At 37.5% G+C, this 25489-nt stretch overlaps 1 protein-coding gene across 3 annotated transcripts in view; it reads right to left on the bottom strand.

Annotated features, from left to right (window-relative positions):
- SYT1 (synaptotagmin 1) overlaps positions 1–25489 on the bottom strand; it is a 634295-nt gene that overhangs the window by 232077 nt on the left and 376729 nt on the right. For all 3 annotated transcript variants that reach the window (XM_027967160.3, XM_027967161.3, XM_060412479.1), the window contains one exon: positions 4712–4894. In XM_027967160.3, the coding sequence (XP_027822961.1) occupies positions 4712–4877 (166 nt within the window). In that variant the 5' untranslated portion in view covers positions 4878–4894. The remainder of the gene's footprint in view (positions 1–4711; positions 4895–25489) is intronic.

Here is a 25489-nt window from a genome sequence, read left to right as displayed (position 1 = left end):
TAGTGGGAGTTGAAGAAATAGATGTCAGGGTCAAGGCTGTGTTTTCCACTCAGTTTGATGTAGATATGAAGGAGGAAGTAAGAATGGTGGGTGACAGAGGAGGTAAAAAGAAGAAAACTTAGCATGTGTACAGAGAAAACTGACATTTCCAAAGCACATACAATGCATAGAATTTCACTTGCAAATATGTGAACGTTGAGCACACCTCTAGGCTAAAAGGAATGAGGGAGTCAGAGAACGAAATGACAAAAGAAAAGAAAATTAGAGATGATGCAAAGAGGAAACACCAAGAGGGAATTTGTCTTTCCTGGAGCAGGCATCCTTGGAATGGGTTTGAAGAATGTAATGCTTGAATATTTGGCTGCAGAGTTTCTGGAATTTTCTCAATTTGGGTGTCTGTCTGACCTTAATGGAGGGCTTTTCTAAAAGAGAAATAGGCTCGTTAAAAACGAAAATTTGACTCTAATTAATAGCTAACACTTATCGGATGCTTACTCTGTGCCCGACACTCTGCTAAGCACTGCATCTGCATCGATGCTTCTATCCAGCAACTCTATATGGAGATATTATTTTTAATCCCCATTTTATACTAGAAGAAACTGAAGCACAGAAAGTTGAAGTCACATTCTCCAGGTCACATTGAATATGGCAGAGCTAAGAGCTGAACCCATGGAATCTGTAACCAGAGCTTGTGTTTCTAAAGCCTGTGTTAAACCGTCCACCCAATAGTATTTCTACATAAATTACATAACTATTCTCAGCCCACTTGCTCTTATTCTAGACTCAGAATCAAGTTTCAGCTATTTGGTTTTCTGCTGTACTTCAGGAAAGGTGCACTTGACTTCAAGAAGCTCATGAATATCAAAACCTTAATCACAGCTATTTGGATGACATGAGTTCATGCTTTACAAACCAACCATGGCCCTAGTCATATTAAAATCAAAGTTGCAAAATAAAGAAGCATTCTGCAAAACCTTGTCTGCTTCATTTACATAACAGTATGCAGAATGAATGGAAAGATAAAAATGCTCAGAATTTACCATTTCCTTTTCCTTTTTTAAATTTGAAACCCCTTGGTATTATGGATGATATCATCAAGCAGTTTGGTTTGAATATGCTCCGTGCTGGACTCTACAGATTACCCAACTGATGACATGCACACTCCTTGCCATTGTGACACCTCTCTTCTCTCAAGTGGGAATTTCAAGTGACAGACTAAAGCTGTTTGCTATCAATTTTGCAAAAAAACCACATCTGCCAGATAGCCAAGATTTAGTTCAGAGACAGAAATCAATTAATATTCTAATTTGTTACCTGTCATTAGCATCACACCATATTATGCCAAGTCAAAAGTGATAACCTTTATGTAACATATACTCCTAAAGGAGTTTGATTTAGGGAATATGTTTCATTTCTGTGGAGTGTTGCTCCCTGTGTATAAATCCCATTAGAAATTTCAATTACACAGGCAGTAAAAATTGTGATGGATTAAAATGAAAGTGTAAAATACGCAGTTGCACATTTATCATAAAGCTGTGTGGCTGTGTTTATGATTTAGTTTTTCTACTTATTTGCCAAACCATTGAAAATTTTAGGTATTTCAGTTGTTTTTTCCCCATTTAAAAAATCAAGGAGAGAGCTAGCAGCATCAGATTTCTAAGAGATGTTACCTAGATTCTCTGACCTTCTACTATTTTAGGTTGCTGGTCAAAAGTAAATCTCCACAGAGGAAGGCTGATGACCTGATCTGATTTCCAGTGCCCAAGAAAGAAATACAGGAATGTGATAGTGGCTTGGGAGGAAGGAATGAAGTAAGATTAGCCAAGAGAAAGAAAAGGGGAGAGTTGCACAGATATTTTCCCCTGTTGATTCTTTTCCTGTTGATGAACAGGGAGGAAAATATAAAGTATATATGGCGCTAAGTGGAAAAGGCTAAAAGATAAAGTTATCACTATAAATATGGAAAAAACTTGTTTTTTCAATGTGAATGACACAGTCAAGCATTGAAATGATGGTTCTTTGGTGTTAGAAATCAAATTTTTAAAATTTATTATACTTGATTTATAATATTGTGTTTGTATCTACAGTATAGATAGCAAAGTGATTCAGTAATACATATTTATATACTCTTTTTCATATTCCTTTCCATTATGGTTTATCACAGGGTATTGAATATAGTTCCCTGTGCCATACAGGAGGACCTTGTTTTTCACCTTAAAATTTTTTCAGATGCTTTAAAATTTTAGCCTTTTAAGGACTCAAAATCTAAGAGTGGAGGTTCAGCATGTAAGCCAAATCAACACTGGTTCATCCATGTTCTGGACAAACAGAAGTTGGGTGCCCTATATATATTAAGGATCACCAGGGTAAAACTATGCATAGAACAGACCCAGAATTTTCCCTTCATACCGGTTACACAATTTTGAAGAGAGCCACGACAATTTAAAAACCAGTAATAAAATATACAGCACTTAGAATGGTGCTAAGTAATCCAGTGAGAAATAAAGCAAGGGGGAGAGGACAGGAAATGCTGATGAAGTTGGGATGGGGTGAATGGATTATAATTTTGAATAGCATGGTTGGGGAAGTCCTCATGAAGATGACATTGGGTGAAAGCCTAAAGAAAGTGAGAGAATGGGTATTTAATGGGGAACATGAAATCCCACTGTCGTGAACGCTGCCATTGCCTCTCATATTGTTTACCCCTCCAGAGAAGGAAATGATGCTGAAGACAAGGCAGAATATACATTTGATTTGGTGTTAGTCATTGCTTTCTCTGCTTCCCTGTAACACATTTCTTTTAAAGAAAGCATTTTGATAAAATAGCCAAGTGAGAGTTTGCCCTCATGATAGATGCATTTAGTTTTCACCCTGTAGTTGTGACTTCAAAGTCATATCAAAAGTTAGCTGAATCAATCCATTAGCTCAGCAGCAGAGACAGGAAGAGAACCCGAGAGAGCCTGTGTTTCCCCTTTAGGGCTTGCTCTACTGGACCGTCTCTACCTTCCCTAGGTTATGAATCTTCATGCTGAGAATGGAAATTACTGACAGCTGTGCTAAGAGTATCTTTCAGATGTATTTGAATTCATTAAAAGTGGGCGAACAGATCAACAAGTTGTTAGTTCCGGGGAGGATAAGATCCCTTGCAGTTTAATTCAGTGTCCTTATAGACTCTTTCTCTTATGAATTTTGTAAATCTCTCATCTAGATTATTGCAACAACCTGCTTTATTTTTTCTCCTTGTCCCCCTAAGCATATTTTAATACAATAGCAAGAGTGAATTTTAAACTTTTATTTTTAAGTTTTTTATTTTATGTTGGAGTATAGCCGATTAACAATTTTGTGATATTAATAGTTTCTGGTGGACAGCAAAGGGACTCAGATATACATATGCATGTATCCATTCTCTTTCAAGCTCCCCTCCCATCCAGGCTGCCTGATTTTTAAGAAAAGCCTACATGAGATCATGGGATACCTGTGCTCAAAATCTTCCAAAGGCATTTTATTTCACTCAGAGTATAATCCAGTTTCCTCAGAACAATTCACAAGGCTCCATGTCTTGGAGCCTCAGGTTTGCCTCCTGCCATTGCTTTATTCCACCAAAGGCGCACTGAGTTCCTTGCTGTTCCAGGTGGATTCTTGCCTAAGGGGCCTTGTATTTCACAGGTTTTAGAACTTTCTCCTCCAGGTTTCCTTACAAAGGAAGTCAGCTCAGATCATCCAAGCAAATAATAACCTTCTACCCTCTACCCCTTTGCCTTTCTCACTTTACTCTCCTGTTTTCCATATATTATTTATTATTCCATGATGGACCATATACATTTGCCTCCTTATTGATTATTTCTTTTGTGAGGGCAAAAATCTGCTTTCCCATTAGACACTAGACAAGTATCTGTGCATTTAGCCACTCAGTCATGTCCAACTCTTTGCAACCCATGGACTGTAGCCCGCCAGGCTCCTCTGTCCATGGGATTTCCCAGGTGAGAATACTGGAATGGGTTGACATTCCCTTCTCCAGGGGTCTTCCTGACCCAGGGATCAAACCCAGGTCTCCTGCATTATAGATGCAGTCTTTACTGTCTGGGCCACCAGGGAAGCCCAGATAAGTGTCTAGTGTATAGTTAATGTTTACATATAAATGGAAAAGACCAACCTGTAGTTTAAGATTTAAATTAAATGCCATTGATTGGACTCAGTGCTACACAGACTCAAACTTAGGTTCAGTTTATGGTTTCTTTCCAGATAACCACAAAGAAAATATTAAAAATTGTGCAAACATTTTTGAAATATTAACATATGAGTGAACGAAAACTAAACTTCTAATAATGGGAACGTATGTTTTTGCTATTGTTTAGGAATAATCTTTACAATGGAATAATTTCATAAATAAAGATATAAAATACAGCACAACCCATAAACATTAATATTCTCAGGAGAGACAGACATTGAAGAAGATAAAAAGAACCCACCTACATTAAACACAAGATAGTTTTCTTTATAAGTTGGATTTTCATTTATTAAGTATATTTAAACACTTTAGAATACTCCATTTCCAAGACTATACCTTTTTATTTTTGAAATACTACCATTCTAATAGTAAAAAAAAATCAAAGGTACGCTTATATTAAGAAGAATTCTGCTTTTCGCTTCTAATGGGTAAATTGATTCTCAACCATATATTTTTCCACGAATAACAATATGTAATACTCACATGGAATTTTATGCAGCTCATTCATAAACTTCTCCTTCAGCTTGGAGAAGGCATCCTCCTTCCCTTCCCCGGGACTGGCTGGCTCTGTGGCGTTGTGTGGCAGGACCGTGGCCGCAGTGGTGACTGGCGGGGCTGCCAGCGCCTCGTGATGACTCTCGCTCACCATCGTAGGTTCAGCTGAGACTGTGAGGGGAGGGAGGCAAAAAGGCACAGTTCAGAATGGCTTGCCTGACCCGAGTGAGAGCTATTCCAGAGATGGAAGACAGGAGGGGGCACACCTGCTCACTGGGTAAATAGCATGGCATTAGCATATTACTTTATGTTGGCTCATGAAATATTTATGGAGCCACAGAGAAGGTTCTTCCCCAGAAGGGAAGGCCATACATAGTTATTGAAAGCATTCTCTCCTAACAATACAATGAAACTGTCCAATCTCTTAGTTACTTATGCAGGCAATTATTTGCTGTGTAGATTTAACTCTTTAACCCATGTCCTACTGAAATGCACATGAAACAATTATTGACAATATGCATGCTCTGTGCTCTAAACATTTTGTGTTTTTTACAAGGAAAGATGAGATGAAATATTTATATTAAAACTGCTGATAAATGATAGCAAACATTCAAAATGTTAGTCAATTTAAAAATGTTTGTAAAGAATACTATTGTAATAGTGATACTCCAAGATTCCTGAATGTTATACAGAAATTAATTTTTGAATCTCATTTATTGATAGTATACTTTCCTCCCAGGTTTTTTTTTTTTTTTTTTGACATTTACCATAGATAATACTGTGACCAGTAATTCACCTGTCTTGCTGGGTGAATTTTTGAAACCACTGTAAATGTGACATGATTGACTATATATATCAAAGCACTGATGATAAAACATGACTTGTCTAATTATTTTAGTTTATTTGGCTTGATTATATTATTGAACTATTTTATTAAATTTATTCGAGTACTTTATATGTTTACCTAGATGAAACTGTTGATACTGATGATACCTTAGCTTTCACATTTCATGTGACTCAGCAAGACTTCAATTATATACACACACAAATGCAATATGCATGAAATATTTGTATGTATTAAAAAATGGATTTGTTCCTCTACTGTGAGAATCGCCAGATGTGATATGCATCATTACTTGTCTCCATAGGGTAGTTGAGGATATTTGAGGAATTATGGTTTATTGTGGGATTTAAAGGAAATGATTGTGCTAAATAAAATAACTAAGTACGACAGTGTCATCATTAAATTAAAGGTATATTATCTGTTTCAGCTCAATTTCTGTCATGTTCTGAAAGTGGAATGGCATTCCTGGGATGAGCCTGATGTTCAGCTGATTCCTCTAACTGGCTACACACTTGTTCACAGCTTTTGCGCACACAGATGTTTGGGTCCTTTCTCTTGGATTACTAAATATTTTCGTATTACCACAGTTTATTCTGGAATGTAAAACATTTCTATAAGTAAGTTGAATGGTCCAAAAGACAATAGGAAAAATAATGCATGTTAAAGAGAGTCAACATGTAGAAAATGACCTTAAAGTTTATTCAGTATTTTTTGCTGTTGTTGCTAAGGAAGTAAATGAATGTTTCTGTAATTTGCAACAAAGATCCTTTTCAGACATAAGGTATACCTGGAAGGTGTTTCATTAAAAAAGGTGATATCTATAAACGTGTAAATTACTAACCAATGATATTATCCCAACTTTTTCTGATTTTAAAAAAATCAAGAAAAGATTATATAAGAAATATACAGGCAATACTTCTTTTTAGTTAATGTATACCATGTGAAATTAAAAAAGTCTTTTGCAAGTTATAAAGATATAATGGGCAGTTAAGAATCTAATATACTAACAAAGACTAATTGCTGAATTTATTTTTATTTTATATTCTGAGAGGTATTGTCTGTAAATAACAAAACTAAGAATAGTTATGTTGCTCTTGAAAATGCATATTTATGGAAATAAGATGCTTAGGAAGAAGCATCATTCTTGATAAAAAAAAAAGCCAACAATTACTGAGGATTTGATAAGTGGCTTAGATATAGGAAATCAGAGTTCCCATACTATTCCCATGAGATAAGTGTAATTAGAACCCATTTTACAGGTGAGGAGACTAAGACCACCTGGTTTGTAGATAGTAGTAATTAGTGGGGTTGAGATTTGTACCTAGGTGTCCTAGCCACTAGTATCAGAGATATGTATACTATGAGACTAAAATCTAGTAAAACTGTTTTTTGAAAGAGCTTTGGACCATCGCCCTTAGTAAGTAGTACATTGTGCATTGTGCTCCAGTATACACACTCTCCCACTATATGTTATATTTGGAGCACATTTCACATTGGGAAACTTGTCCTTGCTATATGCGAAATATTCTGATATATTCCATTCTATTCTGTTCTATTTTAGTAAATTCTAATTATGCTTATTAGCTTCACAAACAACTATTGGTTTCATAACTGTTTGGAAAATCACTATAGTAAGGGACCTGTTAAGATACAGTAATACTAAATGAGGCTAATAAGAACTAAAGATGCCATTTATTAAGAATTTACTATGTGCCAAAATGCTGGCATTGATTTTTAAGTATAATATCCTCAATCTCTTCCTGAAACTCTGAAAAGTAACTTGGTCTTATTTTATAGGGGAAACAAAAGGATTGTGAAGAGATTAAGTGACTTGTTCTACACAGATTTAGCCTGATCCAAGGTTAAATCTTCCACTAATCTTCTTCAATAATAACATTTAAGTGTTATTAAGCAATTAAATCAGTACTGGAAAGGTATTTTATGACTTTTGAGTTGGAAAAAATTTTGCATTTCTATTCACAAGTTTACCAGTGAATAGAAAACACAAGTCACCTTACTAATAGAAAAGAGATTGATTAATTTTAGAGGTATAGTTACTGAATTTGTTAAAGTGGAATTTAACATCTTGGAGTGTGCCAAGAAAAATATTATTGAATAGAAAAATAAATTCTCCCCCAGAAGAAAGCTGAAGGTCACAAACAAGCAATTCTAAAATATATACATATTGCCCCTGAAAAAAAACCAAAAACAAACCACACTTAATTTCACAAATAGTCAAAGAACTGAAAGTTAATATATATTCATTGTAAACATGGATAAATATAGATGTGAAGGTGAGTATATAAAAAACTTGACAATGGGTAAAAGACCATAGTTTAGAGAAATACTTTACAGAGGTCAAAGTACCAGAACATATAGAAGCATTCAATTTTTTTTTCTAGAAATTCACAATAAAGAATTAATATAAGGATGTTTATAGTAATTCATTTGTAGTATTTTAAGACCAGAAATTACCTAACGATGATATTAAAATTATGATAATCCATAAGATAATGTTATTAAAATTAAAGGCAAATGTTTACAAATCTGGAGATATATTACAGTATTAGATGAAAATGCAAATGACTAAACATTATATAAAGTATGTCCAACTTCTCTGGATAAGACTTTTTTGTAAAAAAAAAGGTTGGAAAGATATACTTAAAAATATCAACATTGTGGTAGTATATTCACATTTTTTAATGTATGTTTACATTGTCAACATATTGTAAGCCTAAATTGTTTTAAATTATGCATAGGGAGAAAAGCTTTAAAACTGTTTTGCTCTTGAGGAAACTGTACCTTGCAAAAAGAGATTTATTTCCTAACACCAGATTTTCTAAAAAATCCTTTATGATGTAATATAAAAAGCTAAATGCTAGAAAGAAGGATTCAGCTACATGTTTAACAAATATAATATGCAAAATAGTGCCTGGGTAAAATAGAATGTAGAAAAATTTTTAAGGTATCATGAAGGCTAATACATTTGTGGAATAAAATGAGGAAAATCAAGATTTTTGGTTGCCATGACAACTTCCCTCTGTTCCTTATGTTTATTCTACTTAGTAGGACTTTAATTATGTCTGTCCTGGGTCTACAAACTGATATGAATTTTTTGGCTTATACAGTGAGATAGTCTACCAACCTGCATCAACATAATGATTTTTGTTGAAAGAACTATTTCCATCTGTTTAAGTATTGCACTTTATCGTTCAGTTCAGTTCAGTTCAGTCTCTCAGTCGTGTCCGACTCTTTGCGACCCCGTCCCCTTCTCCTCCTGCCCCCAATCCCTCCCAGCATCAGAGTCTTTTCCAATGAGTCAACACTTCGCATGAGGTGGCCATAGTACTGGAGTTTCAGCTTTAGCATCATTCCTTCCAAAGAAATCCCAGGGCTGATCTCCTTCAGAACGGACTGGTTGGATCTCCTTGCAGTTCAAGGGACTCTCAAGAGTCTTCTCCAACACCACAGTTCAAGAGCATCAATTCTTCGGTGCTCAGCCTTCTTCACAGTCCAACTCTCACATCCATACATGACAGGAAAAACCATAGCCTTGACTAGACGGACCTTTGTTGGCAAAGTAATGTCTCTGCTTTTCAATATGCTATCTAGGTTGATCATAACTTTCCTTCCAAGGAGTAAGCATCTTTTAATTCCATGGCTGCAATCACCATCTGCAGTGATTTTGCAGCCCAGAAAAATAAAGTCTGACTGTTTCCACTGTTTCCCTATCTATTTCCCATGAAGTGATGGGACCAGATGCCATGATCTTCGTTTTCTGAATGTTGAGCTTTAAGCCAACTTTTTCACTCTCCTCTTTCACCTTCATCAAGAGGCTTTTAGTTCCTCTTCACTTTCTGCCATAAGGGTGGTATCATCTGCATATCTCAGGTTGTTGATATTTCTTGATTCCAGCTTATGTTTCTTCCAGCCCAGCGTTTCTCATGATGTACTCTGCATAGAAGTTAAATAAGCAGGGTGACAATATACAGCCTTGATGTACTCCTTTTCTGATTTGGAACCAGTCTGTTGTTCCATGTCCAGTTCTAACTGTTGCTTCCTGACCTGCATATAGGTATCTCAAGAGGCAGGTCAAGTGGTCTGGTATTCTCATCTCTTTCAGAACTTTCCACAGTTTATTGTGATCCACACAGTCAAAGGCTTTGGCATAGTCATTAAAGCAGAAATAGATGTTTTTCTGGAACTCTCTTGCTTTTTCCATGATCCAGCGGATGTTGGCAATTTGATCTCTGGTTCCTCTGCCTTTTCTAAAACCAGCTTGAACATCTGGAAGTTCACGGTTCACGTATTGCTGAAGCCTGGCTTGGAGAATTTTGAGCATTACTTTACTAGCATGTGAGATGAGTGCAGTTGTGTGGTAGTTTGAGCATTCTTTGGGACTGGAATGAAAACTGACCTTTTCCAGTCCTATGGCCACTGCTTAGTTTTCCAAATTTTCACTTTATCATAATAGCATGCAAAATTAAAGAGCAAACAGGAGAAGAAGGTCAAAAATATTGAAAAGTATATTATTACTAAGAAAATTCTTTGAATGTAGAAATGCTCCAAACTGAAAGTAATTCTTGCCGAAACTATTACAGAATCCAGGAGATACCACAGAATGTATTAGTATGTATTTCTGAGGTGGAGGGCAACATGTAGTGATTTTATTCCATCAGAATTTCCTTTGACCTCCTGTAATTTTAGGTGAAAATCCTAAGAAGATGCCCTGTACATCCCTCCCCCCACTTCAAAATGAGGTCTTCAGCTTCAGGGAGGGCTCTTGCCGACAACTCACAGCTGAAGAATCTCTCCTAAAGAAATGCCTTTGGCTAAAGAGAACTGCTTTGCCCAGGCTTATACCCACATCCCCAGGGACAGCCCACATCCAGTGCCTAGGATGCCAGTGGAAAGGTCTGTCCCCCTGTCTTAATTTGGTTCATCTCTGAAGTGCCCCCTGGGGTCAGCTAAAGGCTGTGGTAACTGCATCTCAGTTTCATCAACCCTCCTTGCCTCAGCCTGTTTCCACCACTCTCTTAACATGGAAAGCATTCACCAGTAAGCCACCTCTGACTCAGGGCAGCTTTCCAGGGAATCCAACTTATGATACCCACTCTGAAAGATTTTTGGGAAAAAAAAAAATAAACCACTGTCAAAAGCTTCATTTAAATTCTTTCCCAACCCAAGGATCCTTAGGCAGTAAGTGAACTCTCACAGCATGATCAAAACCCTCTACAAGTTTGCAAATATTTGAATGTGAGGCTTCAGGTGCTACGTCTCTCTCTTTATATACTTTCCCTTGCAGGAAGTAAGAGGACAGCTAGAGATTGTATGGTCCCTGTCATGGCAGGAGAAAGGTGGCTTCTGGTGACAATGCCAATAAAATGGCAAGAGAGAAAAGGTTGTTTATCAGAACTTAGAGCAAATGGAAGCGTAGCATGCAGACTATCTTTATGAAACCACAAACATACAGGGTCCTGGGCCATTTTTCTTCAAAATATTGATTCAAAATATATCCAGTTTATGTCCAGATTTTAACTATTTGTTTCATCACAAGTCTCCTAAGAGGTGCAGGAAGAATCCTGCTTAAGAGTGTGGTTCTCAGCCAGTGTCTCTCATAGATATCTGCAAATTGTATACAAATGAGCCTGCTTAGCTTTGCTTTGAAAAAAGAGTCAACATTCCTCCTCAGTCCTGCAAATGCCAGTTATGAATACAGCTGCTGCTGCTGCTAAGTCACTTCAGTCGTGTCCAACCCTGTGCGACCTCATAGACGGCAGCCCTCCAGCCTCCTCTGTCCCTGGGATTCTCCAGGCAAGAATACTGAATACTGAGATGTCCTTAATATGTGAATCCCAGTGCTTGCTCATCTGTAGCCCCTTTCCACTGGAACTTCCCGCTCACAGACTCTAATGGTGGAAAAGGATCTATGTAGATTACACCATCACCCCATGGATGCAGCAAGTTTAAGGAAGAATGAATATCTAATTCAAAAGCACCTCACTTAGATGCTGGCCTGAGGCCAATGACACTCTTTAGCATGAAAAGCTGAGTGAGGCCAATAAGATTCTCTCCTTCAGGAACTGAAGCTACGAGACACCCTAAAGAAAGTGAAGCATAGGGAAGAGAAGCAGCATGCACGCTGTCACAGAGTTAATAAGCAAGAGTCAGGGTTCCAAAGGCAGCTGACCCCAGGGCTCACGTCTATGACCACCGTGCAGTCCCTCCCTCTGGCTGTCCTGCTTGCTTTGGCTGGGTTTTCAGTTCTTTCTGAGTTTCACTACATAGTATCTTGCAAAAACTAGTATTGATTGTAATTTGAGTATCTGTACCTTATTAATCAAGAAAGCATAATGAGAAGTAAAATTTGCTATGTGGGTTCACTAGGCTGAGTTGTTTCCGGAGTATCTGAATTTATAGCCAGAGGTGCTAAATTCTGTTACTCAGTCCACTCTACATTCATAACTGGATGTGTGTGGAGGAGAGAAAGACCTGCCGATGTTGAGATATGGCGCTCCTATTGTGCAGGTTTATCAAAGTGCTTTGGAGACGCATTGATTAAAACATTCAGTGCAGTGATTAAAACATTCAACTGTGAATACATTTTTCTCCCACAATACGTTTTCCTCCACGTTTTTACATCTGTGAAATGAAGATTTATTTTCCATATAATCAACGGCATCTCACTATCACTGTCAGCCAGGCCTGTGCACACCCAACTGTCTTCTTACTTCCATTGATGTTCCAGTAACAAATCGTTTAAGGGCCATCTGAGGAAGAGATCTGAATCCTGGCAGTGGTCTGAAGCTTTCTATTGAAAGCTCATACAATCAAAACTAGCAGAATGAGAATCAAACAGTTTGGAAGATTTTAGAAGCACTAATGGAACAGTATTTAAAGAAATGCTTTATCAAAAAAAAAAAAAAAAAAGAAATGCTTTATCAAACACTCTTGATGGCACGAAGGAAAATGGTGTGTAAGAAAAAGATGGGTATCATCAGCTCTGAGCTGAGAACAGATTTACAAGTCTTTGTAATTTATTAACCAATCTCTTTTGCTTTCATTTTCCTTATTTGAATATACGAAAATGACACAAAATAAAATCTGTCTAAATAAGTCAATGATGATTCAAAAAGAACAGAATAAAAATTCAAGTGATACGAAACCATTTCTTGACATAGTTTGCAGTACTTTTTCTTATTGGTCTATGAAATATTGCTGCATCTTATAATTAATGGTTTCTTAGAGTACATGAAATAGATATTTCCTAAAGAATAAGAGAAAGTGTTAGCATTGTTTACAAATAATATATTATAAAGTAATAAACTGTATAAAATTTTAAGCAAACTGAGTTTTTCATTCCCAGAAGATAAATCACAATTATATTTAATAACTATAGTCAACACAAATTTCAGAACTAGCTAAACTAAAAATGAATCCCTGAGCTAAATGAAAACCATGTTCACTGTGACATTATTTCCCCCCTTAGATCTATAACAGAGAGAATAAAAGAATGGAAACAATACATATCCAAGTCAAAACCCAAGTACTGAATTACTGTGGTAATGACACAGAAAATCAAGAATTCTTATACAAATTGAAAATTTCCCACCTATAATAGGGAAAGAAATCTCAAAAACTGGGATATCAGAGATGTTTCTAAAGCATTTAATAATAAATTCACAAATTTAACATTTTTTTCTAGTAATCCACCTATGTCCACCCATTTATGTACTAATGCAGTTTCAAAAACTGTATTTTCAAAGCATCACTCAATAATGGAGAACTTTTATAGCTTTAAAAGGCCTCCCAAGATTTTGGTAAGAATGACAGGGTCATGATCAAGAAAAGACAGCAAAAGAGCTACTTCAAATGTATTATAAAGACTCAAGTGCATTTTGTAGTGTTTAAAAATGAGAGTTAAAGTCTCCCTTTTTAATTTTTTGATTAAAAAAAGACATGAAAGCCTAGAGATGGAAAGGCAATTTTGCAAGGATTAATTTGGCATAATTTTCATTAACAATGTTTTTGTGTACAATATTAATTGAAGTTCCCTCTTGTGTTGTTGTTTAGTCACTAAGTTTTGTCTGACTCTTTTGTGACCCCATGCACCGTAGCCCACCAGGCTCCTCTGTCCATGGGATTTCTCAGGCAAGAATAGTGGAGTGGGTTGCCATTTCCTTCTCCAGGGGATCTTCCTGACTCAGGGAAAAACCCGTGTCTCCAGCACTGCAGGCAGATTCTTTACCACCGAGCCAGCTGGGAACCCCATCTCCGCTATACAATAAGATAAAACTTGATGCTTTTGGCAGTTTTGGAACAGACACAGGTTAACTGGATCCAGCCAACTGACTCTCAAGATGTTTTCTATAGCAGTAACAGAATAATCATTTGGAATTCCCATTCTCCATCGCCTTGCTGAAATCTTGCTCTGAACTCTTGCTGTTTCTGAGCTGCAGGACTTGAGATAAAATGTAAGCTTGTGACTAAAAGCCCTCTTTGATCAAACAGTGTGCAAACTGTCAAAGTTTTGCTACACAGGGAAGGAAAACTTTAAAATTCATCTATCCACAACTCAGATTGTGATAAATATGATAGAAATTGCTTCAGTATCCAGTTAAAAACAGTATATTAATAAAGAAAACACCTAACACTTAATAAGCCTGTACTATTAGCAGACATTTTTTAAGAGCTTGAAACATAGCTCATTTAATGCTCACTAACTAAACCCATGAGTCAGGCCATATCATGTCTTTTATAGACAAGAAACTTTACCAAAGCTTACATAGCTAGTAAGTGTTAGAATGAGGCTTTGAATTGCAACAGGACCCATGGAATTTTGCCTCACTAATAAATAAATACATGTTGAATGAATAAATTTTGCATGTAGAGTGTGTCTGGCATGATACTGGGTACTCTAGATATTGTAAGAAGTTCATTCACCATCTGTATGCATCCCTATGCAGAGGGATGCATATAGATGGTTTAAATCCAATGTGATGTGTGCTCTAGTAGAAATGATTATGAAAGACGGAACCGAGAGGGCACACCAGGAAGAAAACCACACTGGGATTTAAATATCTGTGTAGTTGGTCCTGAAGGCTAAATATATCGGATATGAAGTCTTAAAAAGTGATTTGGCTTTTCCTTCCTGAATTCAACCTTCTATTAGTGTGCTAATGAATTCATTTGGGGATCTGAGACTTGAATGAACAATACACACAATTTACTAAATAGTAATAAACAAGATCATGGGTTAGTTGCTTACCTAACAGTTATTCCTTCCTTCTGATTTTGGAGAAGCCATATTTTTTTATTTTTTCCAGGTAACTACTACCCCTTATCCCCCGCTCATGGCTAAATCTTACTGTCTCTGTGTCAGTCATGGGCATCCCATGCTTCTTCCCATTGGATGGTTAGTGCAATGGCAAGTGATCCAGTTTGGGCCTTTGTGGTATAAGGGGAAGTCTAATGGGACTTGGAAGTCTCCTGGGTGATGTCTGGGAAAGTTTTTATAACTCCTAAAAATATATGCGCAGGAAGTAATTTATCTTTCATTGGTTGGTGTTATATTTGTGTGTGGCAGCTAGAACTGCTTGTAATTATATTGTGATCATGAGAGAATCTAGCAAAGAAGACGATGCTTTAGGGGTAAAGGAGCTGAAAGTTGGGAGGAATCATGGTGCTCAGGATAGGCTGAGCTGCTGTACTATTTAACCCTACAACCACCATACCTTGGAACTTCTTGCAGTGAGACAGAATATATTTTCTTTATGGTTTAATCCACTTTGTGTTGTATTTGCTGTTGCCTACAGTCCTAGGTGGTACCAGTGGTGAAGAATCTACCTGCCAAAGCAGGAGACACGAGAGACAAAGGTTCAATCCCTGGGCCGGGAGGATCCCCTCGGGAAGGAAATGGCAACTCACTCCAGTATTCTTGCCAGGAAAATTCCATGGTCAGAGGAGCCTGGAAGGCTGTAGTCCATGGGATCACAAAGTGCTGGACACAACTGAGCACGCGTGCATGCACACTCAGAGTCAAAAGCTAGCAATTACACACACTTTCTAACATGGTCTCCACAATAACAAAAATGAAATCTCTTCCACAGGCTTATTTTCTACTATGCTACGCTAAGGCTGCTTGCTCGTATTCTTTACTGTGTGTGTATCTGACCTCTAGTTTTTGATTCTTAGTCTAGGAGACACTCATTACATTTTATCCTAATCAGAAGAGACTCTTCCTCTACATGCCGTGAATTATGGTGAAGATCACAGTCCTGCACCCTAAAGTGTAAGATAAATACAAACTGAACTGATCTGAAGTACTGGAAAATTTTGGCTTTGTCATTGGTTATAATTTAGAAGATTTTAAAGGTTTAGGTGATCTAAATTTATACATTTTATTCAAATTGAATGATCTATGTTCTAATATGTCCATCACTAATCAAAGTGTGTGACTTTGGGGACATTGTACAACTGTGCCTTGATTCATTTGGAATATTACAGAAGTAAATCAGGGGGAACCAAACACTTGGAAAGCATATTTGAAAGGCAGGTACCCTATCATGTCTATTACGTGGCACATTCTTCAAGCGTTTCTTTGTTGTTGTTTAGTCGCCAAGTCATGTCCGATTCTCTGCAGCCCCATGAACTGCAGCGTGCCAGTTCCTTAGTGGGTTCCTTTTCTTTTGCTTCTCCTCCTCTCACATTTAAGGATCACTGTGAAAAATATGACTTTGATAAAAACCGTTATTGATAGTTTTTTTTTTTAACCTTCATTTAGCCAGCAATGGGACTCAATGCCATTTCCATTTGAGTAGTTCAGTAACAGGACAGATGAATATATCGCAGTTTGTAACTGAGATCTTCAAAGGAAGAATTCAGTGTAATAGTTTGATGTTAAGAAACAAGATCTGTAAATATCCTCTCATTTGCATAATCAGGCATTCTGGCTTATTGACAGCAATATGTAGAGTCAAATTGCTTTTTCATTGTAGATTTAGTAATTTTAGGCACTATAATTTTCTTGACATAAAGTCATTCCGTGTATAGTCTTATCTCTTTAGGTTTTCCCCCAAACATTTGAATAATCTGATATTATGACACGGTGGAAGAAAACTTGTCCTGAATGTGCCCATCTTCCTCTTTGAAAGCTGTGGGGTGACTTAATCTCAGAATGCCATATTACAACAACTTTCTGATATTTTTAATTAGAAAGTATCTCTAGCTTACTGTGAAGCAACAGATGCAGGGAAGATTTACAACTTGCCCCATTGTGTAGCTCAAGAGCATTGATGTTTAGAACCCCAGGTTTATTTTAACAACCTGGTTATAAACTATGATGCACTTGCTGGGAGAAAATGTTGATATTTAGCCAAACTTTTTTTCTCTCATGCCATTAATATGCAACTGCTTTTCCTTAAAACAGGTAATAGCAATAGCTGAATCTCAATTAATACCCAACTAAGAAGATATTTCAGAATGAGAGCACCCTGTTACAGAGTCATTACTGAATGTCATATTACAGATAAACTAACACTTTTACCAAGGTACAAGTACACTAATAGCATGAATAAAATATGAGTGCTGATTTCAATCAACCAAAAGTCACCCTGTATTATAGAAGGTGAAATGGAGAATCAAATAGGAGCTATGACTTAATATCATTTCAGTTGTTTACCAGAGATTTTATTTTTGGACATCACCTGGGGACTTTTGAAACCAAAGACCAAATCAGTGAGAAAGAAAAGCAACCAAAAAAAAAAAAAACCACACACACCACAAAATAACAAGCTCAAACCAAAAGACTGTGTGAAAGCTTTGTGCCAAACAAAGAAAGAAAAAGGAGGAATACTAGCAAAGCACCACTATAATTAATGGAGTAAAATTATAAAATTGAAGTGAAATATGAGGGTTTTTATAGCAACAACTTCAAATCACATAATGTTCAAGGCTAGAAGTAGAAAGAACAGGCAAAATATAGCTCTATTAGAAACCTTTAAGCTACACAGGTGAAAATAATAACATATTTAAAGGAAAAATAAACCAAAATGTAGGAATTAGGGTGTAAAAATGATAAAATCCATCAAGGGGCAAGGAGACCTAACCCAGGAATCGAACCCAGGTCTCCCACATCAGAGGCAGATTCTTTACTATCTGAGCCATCAGGGAAGCCTACCAGGTAAGTAGGGTAGTTAAAGAAGGAGCTTGTGAGCACACATGAGCTCATGGATGGCCAGCTTGAGAGGGATCTCAGTTCTGACTCTTGTCATAGCTATAAACACAAGAGCATTCTAAGCCAGGGTTCCACCAAAACCAGACAAAGATGCCACAAAAAAAGAAAACTATAGGCCAATATCACTGATGAACATAGATACAAATATCCTCATATTAAAAACATATTAATTAGATCATACTGAATGGATCTTAAAAAGATCATACATATCCTTAAAAATAGCTGTGAAAAGAAGAGAAGCGAAAAGCAAAGGAGAAAAGGAAAGACATAAGCATCGGAATGGAGAGGTCCAAAGAATAGCAAGGAGAGACAAGAAAGACTTCCTCAGAAATCAATGCAAAGAAATAGAGGGAAAAAACAGAATGGGAAAGACTAGAGATCTCTTCAAGAAAATTAGAGATACCAAGGGAACATTTCATGCAAAGACGGGCTTGATAAAGGACAGAAATGGTATGGACCTAAAAGAAGCAGAAGATATTAAGAAGAGTTGGCAAGAATACACGGGAGAACTATACAAAAAAGAGCTTCATGACCCAGATAATCATGATGGTGTGATCACTCATCTAGAGTCAGACATCCTGGAATGTTAAGTCAAGCGGGCCTTAGACAGCATCACTATGAACAAAGCTAGTGGAGGTGATGGAATTCCAGTTGAGCTGTTTCAGTCCTGAAAGATGATGCTGTGAAAGTGCTGCACTCAATATGCCAGCAAATTTGGAAAACTCAGCAGTGGCCATAGGACTGGAAAAGGTCAGTTTTCATTCCAGTCCCAAAGAATGCTCAAACTACCACACAATTGCACTCATCTCACATGCTAGTAAAGTAATGCTCAAAATTCTCCAAGCCAGGCTTCAGCAATACATGAACTGTGAACTTCCAGATGTTCAAGCTGGTTTTAGAAAAGGCAGAGGAACCAGAGATCAAATTGCCAACATCTGCTGGATCATTGAAAAAGCAAGAGAGTTCCAGAAAAACATCTATTTCTGCTTTAATGACTATGCCAAAGCCTTTGACTGTGTGGATCACAATAAACTGTGGGAGATTCTGAAAGAGATGGGAATACCAGACCACCTGACCTGCCTCTTGAGAAATCTGTATGCAGGTCAGGAAGCAACAGTTACAACTGGACGTGGAACAACAGACTGGTTCCAAATAGGAAAAGGAGTACGTCAAGGCTGTATATTGTCACCCTGCAGAGTACATCATGAGAAACGCTGGGCTGGAAGAAACACAAGCTGGAATCAAGATTGCCAGGAGAAATATCAATAACCTCAAATATGCAGATGACACCACCCTTATGGCAGGAAGTGAAGAGGAACTAAAAAGCCTGTTGATGAAAGTGAAAGAGGAGAGTGAAAAAGTTGGCTTAAAGCTCAACATTCAGAAAACGAAGATCATGGCATCTGGTCCCATCACTCCATGGGAAATAGATGGGGAAACAGTGGAAACAGTGTCAGACTTTATTTTGGGGGGCTCCAAAATCACTGCAGATGGTGACTGCAGCCATGAAATTAAAAGATGCTTACTCCTTGGAAGGAAAGTTATGACCAACCTAGATCACATATTAAAAAGCAGAGATATTACTTTGCCAACAGGTCCATCTAGTCAAGGCTATGGTCTTTCCAGTGGTCATGTATGGATGTGAGAGTTGGACTGTGAAGAAAGCTGAGCGCTGAAGAGTTGATACTTCTGAACTGTGGTGTTGGAGAAGACTCTTGAGAGTCCCTTGAACTGCAAGGAGATCCAACCAGTCCATCCTAAAGGAGATCAGTCCTGGGTGTTCTTTGGAAGGACTGATGCTAAAGCTGAAACTCCAATACTTTGGCCACCTGATGTGAAGAGTTGACTCATTGGAAAAGATTCTGATGCTGGGAGGGATTGGGGGCAGGAGGAGAAGGAGATGACAGAGGATGAGATGGCTGATGGCATCACTGACTCGATGGACATGAGTTTGAGTGTACGCCGGGACTTGGTGATGGACAGGGAGGCCTGGTGTGCTGTGATTCATGGGGTTGCAAAGAGTTGGACACGACTGACCCACTGAACTGAACTAAACTGAATATGTATGAGAAAGATCATACATCCTGACCAAGTGGGCTTTATCCTATGGATGCAAGCTGTCTTCAATATTCTCAAATCAATGAGTGTGATACATCACAATAACAAACTGAAGGATAAAAACCATACGATTATCTCAATACATGCAGAGAAAACCTTTGACAAAATTCAACACCCATTTATGATAAAAACTCTCCAAAAAGCAGGCACAGAAGGAAGATACCTCAACATAATAAAAGCCATATATGATAATTCCACCACAAACACTATCCTCAATGGTGAAAAATTGAAATCATATACCCTAAAGTCAGGAACGAGACAAGGGTGCCAACTCTTACCACTAATATTCAACATTGTTTTGGGAATTTTTAGCCACACAAATCAGAGAAGAAAAAGAAGTAAAAAGAATCCAGATTGGAAAAGTGGTAAAACTCCCTGTTTGTAGATGATATTATCCTCTACATAGAAAACCCTAAAGACACCACCAGAAAATTACTAGAGCTAATCAATGAATATAGTAAAGTTGCAGGATATAAAATTAACACACAAAAATCCTTTGCTTTCCTATACAGTAACAATGAGAAAACAGATAGAGAAATTAAGGAAACAATCCCATTCACCATTGTGACAAAAAGAATAAAATACTTGGGATAAATCTACCTTAAAAAAACAAAAGACCTATATACAGAAAACTAAAACACTGATGAAAGAAATCAAAGATGACACAAATAGATGGAGAAATGTACCATGTTCATGGATCAGAAGAATCAATATAGTGAAAATGAGTATACTTACCCAAAGCAATCTATAGATTCAATGTAATTCCTATCAAGCTATCAATGGTATTTTTCACAGAACTAGAACAAATAATTTCACAATTTGTATGGAAATATGAAAAACCTCAAATAGCCAAAGCAATCTTGAGAAAGAAGAATGTAACAGGAGGAATCAACCTGCCTGACTTTAGACTACACTACAAAGCTATAGTCATCAAGAGAGTATGGTACTGGCACAAAGACAGAATTATATGAATGAAACAAAATAGAAAGCCCAGAGATAGATCCACACACATATGGACACCTTATCTTTGACAAAGGAGGCAAGAATATACAATGGATTAAAGACAATCTCTTCAACAAGTTGTGCTGGGAAAACTGGTCAACCACTTGTAAAAGAATGAAACTAGAACACTTTCTAACACCATACACAAAAAATAAACTCAAAATGGATTAAAGATCTAAATGTAAGATCAGAACACTCTTAGAGGAAAACATAGGCAAAACACTGTCTGACATAAATCAACAGCAAGATCCTCTATGACCCACCTTCCAGAGACAAATGGGACCTAATTAAACTTAAAAGCTTTTGTACAATGAAGTAAACTATAAGCAAGTTGAAAAGACAGTTTTCAGAATGGGAGGAAATAATAGCAAATGAAGTAACTGGCAAAGAATTAATCTCAAGAATATACAATCAGCTCATGCAGCTCAATACCAGAAAAATAGATGATCCAATCAAAAAATGGATCAAAAAACTAAACAGACATTTCTCCAAAGAAAACATATAGATGGCTAACAAACACATGACAAGATGCTCAGCATCACTCATTATCAGAGAAATGCAGATCAAAACCATAATGAGGTACCATCTCATGCCTGTCAGAATGGCTGCTATCAAAAAGTCTATAAACAAGAAATGCTGGAGAAGGTGTGGAGAAAAGAGAACCCTCTTACACTGTTGGTTGGAATGCAAACTAGTACAGCCACTGTGGAGAACAGTGTGGAGATTAAAAACTGGAAATAGAACTGCCATATGACCCAGCAATCCCACTGCTGGGCATACACACTGAGGAAACCAGAATTGAAAGAGACGCATGTACCCCAATGTTCATCGCAGCACTGTTTACAATAGCCAGGAGATAGAAGCAACCTAGATGTCTATTAGTAGATGAATGGATAAGAAAGTTGTGGTACACATACACGATGGAATATTACTCAGCTATTAAAAAGTATGCATTTGAATCATTTCTAATGAGGTGGGTGAAACTGGAGCTTATTATACAGAGTGAAGTAAGTCAGAAAGAAAAACACCAATACAGTATATTAATACATATATATGGAATTTAGAAGGATGATAATGACAGCCCTATATGTGAGATAGCAAAAGAGACACAGATAAAAAAAAAAAAACAACAGACTTCTGGATTCTGTGGGAGAAGGCGAGGGTGGGATGATTTGAGAGAATAGCATTGAAACATGTATACTACCATATGTGAAATATATGGCCAGTCCAAGTTTGATGCATGAAACAGGGCACCCAAAGCTAGTGCACTGGGACAACCCAGAGGGATGGGATGGGGAGGGAGGTTGGATGGGGTTTGGGAGGGGGACACATGTACACCTGTGGCTGATTCATGTCAGTGTATGGCAAAACCCACAGTATTGTAAAGTAATTAGCCTCAAATTAAAATAAATAATTTAAAAATTAAAAAAGCCAGTGTTTCCTAACTTGTTAAAAATTAGTATAATAATATACAACTCATACAGTCATTATGAAATTAGATGATATATGAATAAATATATAGCAGGCACTCAATGATAGTTGATAATTGATTTAATGCAATGTTAATGATGATGATAGTTATAACCATCATTGGTAACATCATCATCATTAACATCATCATCACCATCACCATCGTCTTGTCCCTGTAGCAAATATATTCCCATTACAGAGCTAGATGCAAAGAACATCTCCTGCTCTGATACATGAAGGTTCGGTTCAGTTCAGTTCAGTTCAGTTCATTTCAGTTCAGTTGCTCTGTCTTAACATAATATTGTTTGCACGTAGATTTTCCTGCTAGGAAAGAATTTATAAGAGATCCCTAGATGCCTAGTCCTTAAACAAATATTGGCATTCTAACTTATACATTAGTCTCTTGTGAATTGGTAAGTGTTAATTATATCAAAAGATAACTTTCAAAATAATTTTCTATCACTTTGAAGACCAGATCCTGAAATATGGTCCACTTTGTCTGTCTACCTCTCTACCTTACCACCCTCTGCTCCCACAGTAACAATTCGACTCAGAAAGAAATGAAACAAAATTTTTTTTTCTGTTTCTTGATGAAGGTGTTCACCTTTCTCTGGAGTAGGATCTAAATGTATATTTCAGATTTTATCAAATGTTAAATAAAAGGGCTGCTGCTGTGGCTGCTGCTGCTAAGTCGCTTCAGTTGTGTCTGACTCTGTGCGACCCCATAGATGGCAGCCCACCAGGCTCCCCCGTCCCTGGGATTCTCCAGGCAAGAACACTGGAGTGGGTTGCCATTTCCTTCTCCAATGCATGAAAGTGAAAACTGAAAGTGAAGTCGCTCAGTTGTGTCTGACTCTTTGCAACCCCATGGACTGCAGCCTACCAGGCTTCTCCATCCATGGGATTTTCCAGGCAAGAGTACTGGAGTGGGGTGCCATTGCCTTCTCCAAATAAAAGGGCAGCTGCTACTAAAGGAGGTTTTCAGAATTCTGTGTCAAATTGGCTCAAATTTCTGAATTTCTTCATGGCCTTGGCAAGGTTTTGTAGGAAGCTGAGAGGTAGGCATCCATTTAAGAAGCCCCAACTTCCACATAGTACATATATGGAAACCACCTTTCCTAACACTAGCCACTCTAATATAGCTGTAAGACCATTAGCCCCCAAACCACGAGGCTTCCAGAAACCTGCTACTTCAGAAATTAACAAGTTCCGAGAATCAGAAAGAGCCAGGAATGGATCTAAGGCTGACTCCATGGAATAATGGTTGATCCATGTGGTAATGCTCTGGTTCCAAATTTTATTTCCTTGATTTTTTTTTTTTAAACTTTCTCAATACTTGTATAGGTGGCTGTTTCACCAACTCAGTACCTGCCTGACTTGTTAAACTATCCCCTCCAATTAGTAGAAATATGACATAGATGTGAGGGGCAAGTTCTGTTACTAAGTTAGGTAGACTGGGCCTATACATACGTGCTAGGTAAGAGCGTGGGCTCTGACGCCAGGATGTCTGTGCTGCTTAACATTAGCGACTGGTGTGGATTTCTTCTAAATGAGGCAAGTCTCTCACCAGTTAACTCCCTTGTGAATGGAGGGGTTGACTGGGAGCTCAGGGTACCTGGTTGGAATGTACTGATGAGCAGCCTTCTATAGATACCTGGGCAGGTAGTGGCAGGTAGGCCAGCAATGACCTCCATTATCCAGGTGGGGAAGGCACGTCTGTGAAAGTGGACCCTGCTTGCTTTTTGACAAAGGGCTGACTCCTGTTCTTTGTAATAGCCTTTGGGGTACACAGTGCCCCATTCTGCTTCTCCTTTGGTGCTAACTCTTCCCAGACCCCTCCCCACATTAGTCAGCATGCTCCTGTGTAAACTGGAGCCAGTGGCCTAGTTGTGAGTGGGCAATTTTCCATTAGCAAATTACTCCATTACAATTGCTCTCCAGGCAAAAGTCTTTGGTCAGTTTGTTAAAATATCTGGGGCCAGTTAGGGAAAAGGGTTCTTCTCTCTGGAATGCATTTTCATCAAGTACTTTCAATTATAGTCTTCCCAGATTTGGTGCCTTAATCAGTTATTATAAAATGCTTTCTGTCTGCAGAAAGTATTCCAACTTCTGATTTGTTAAGGTGCTTTTACATTGCCCAGTTTTATGCGCTTCACCCCTTTCTTTTCTATCATTTGAACAGCTTTTGGAAGGAAGCATAAACAATCTCTGTGGTAAATATGCCACCAGGAATATGATGAAAACATGACCATGTTTTCTGTGATATATAAAAAGACTCCTGTCCTTTATGTTGGAAATGGGGAAAAAATTAGGACTTTATGGTATTCTTGTTGCATTTCTAGAATTATATCATGAGTATCTACTTATGTATTTATTTTCCTCACCAGCATCTGAGCCCCTTGAGTTTTGGGATAGGATGGTATTTGCAATATTTGACACAAAGTCTCAATATCTACTATAGCATGGTAGAAATTTGATTGTGTTTAGGGTATATACTTACAATATTTGTAGAAGCAGATATTGTATTTTCCTGGCATGAGGGAGTAAAACATATAAACAGGTACAATAGATGAATTTGCCTGTGATTCTTCATGACTTTTCCTGAGTAGGTGTCACGAGTAGGCTCTAGATGCAGTTCTGAATTTTATATGTTAGATCAGCTTAAGTTCAGTTTTGAAGAGAATCGGGATTAGCAGAGATGACATAGTATTTGAACAGTGAGAATGGGGCCTGTTTCAAACCCTGAGTGAATATAAATCCTATGCAATATTAGGTACAGTTTGTCATTGAATCTTTTTCATCAAAAAATGCTGACAGTGAAGACAGAAGGCAGCTGGTAGACAGCAAAAGGATAGGGAGCATTCAGTGTTGAAAGAGAGATCTACAAAATCATGCTCTTATTCATGATAACAAGTAAAGAAGCCAGCCAGCATCTTGGGAAGGGTGTTAGAAGAAAAGAAGGAATCAGCTGATTCAGATGGCACATTGTAGAAATTCATCATCAGAGACTGAGTAGGGTTCTGAATGAGAAAACAGCATTCCAGATGAGGTAAGAAAGGTGTGGCATTGAAGGGAATAATTAGGAGTTTGGGATTAA

This window comes from Ovis aries, chromosome 3, assembly GCF_016772045.2.
Source record: "Ovis aries strain OAR_USU_Benz2616 breed Rambouillet chromosome 3, ARS-UI_Ramb_v3.0, whole genome shotgun sequence".
In the NCBI taxonomy this organism is placed as follows: domain Eukaryota; kingdom Metazoa; phylum Chordata; class Mammalia; order Artiodactyla; family Bovidae; genus Ovis; species Ovis aries.
Note: the sequence above shows the minus strand (reverse complement) of the source record. Positions and strands in the feature narration are given on the sequence as shown.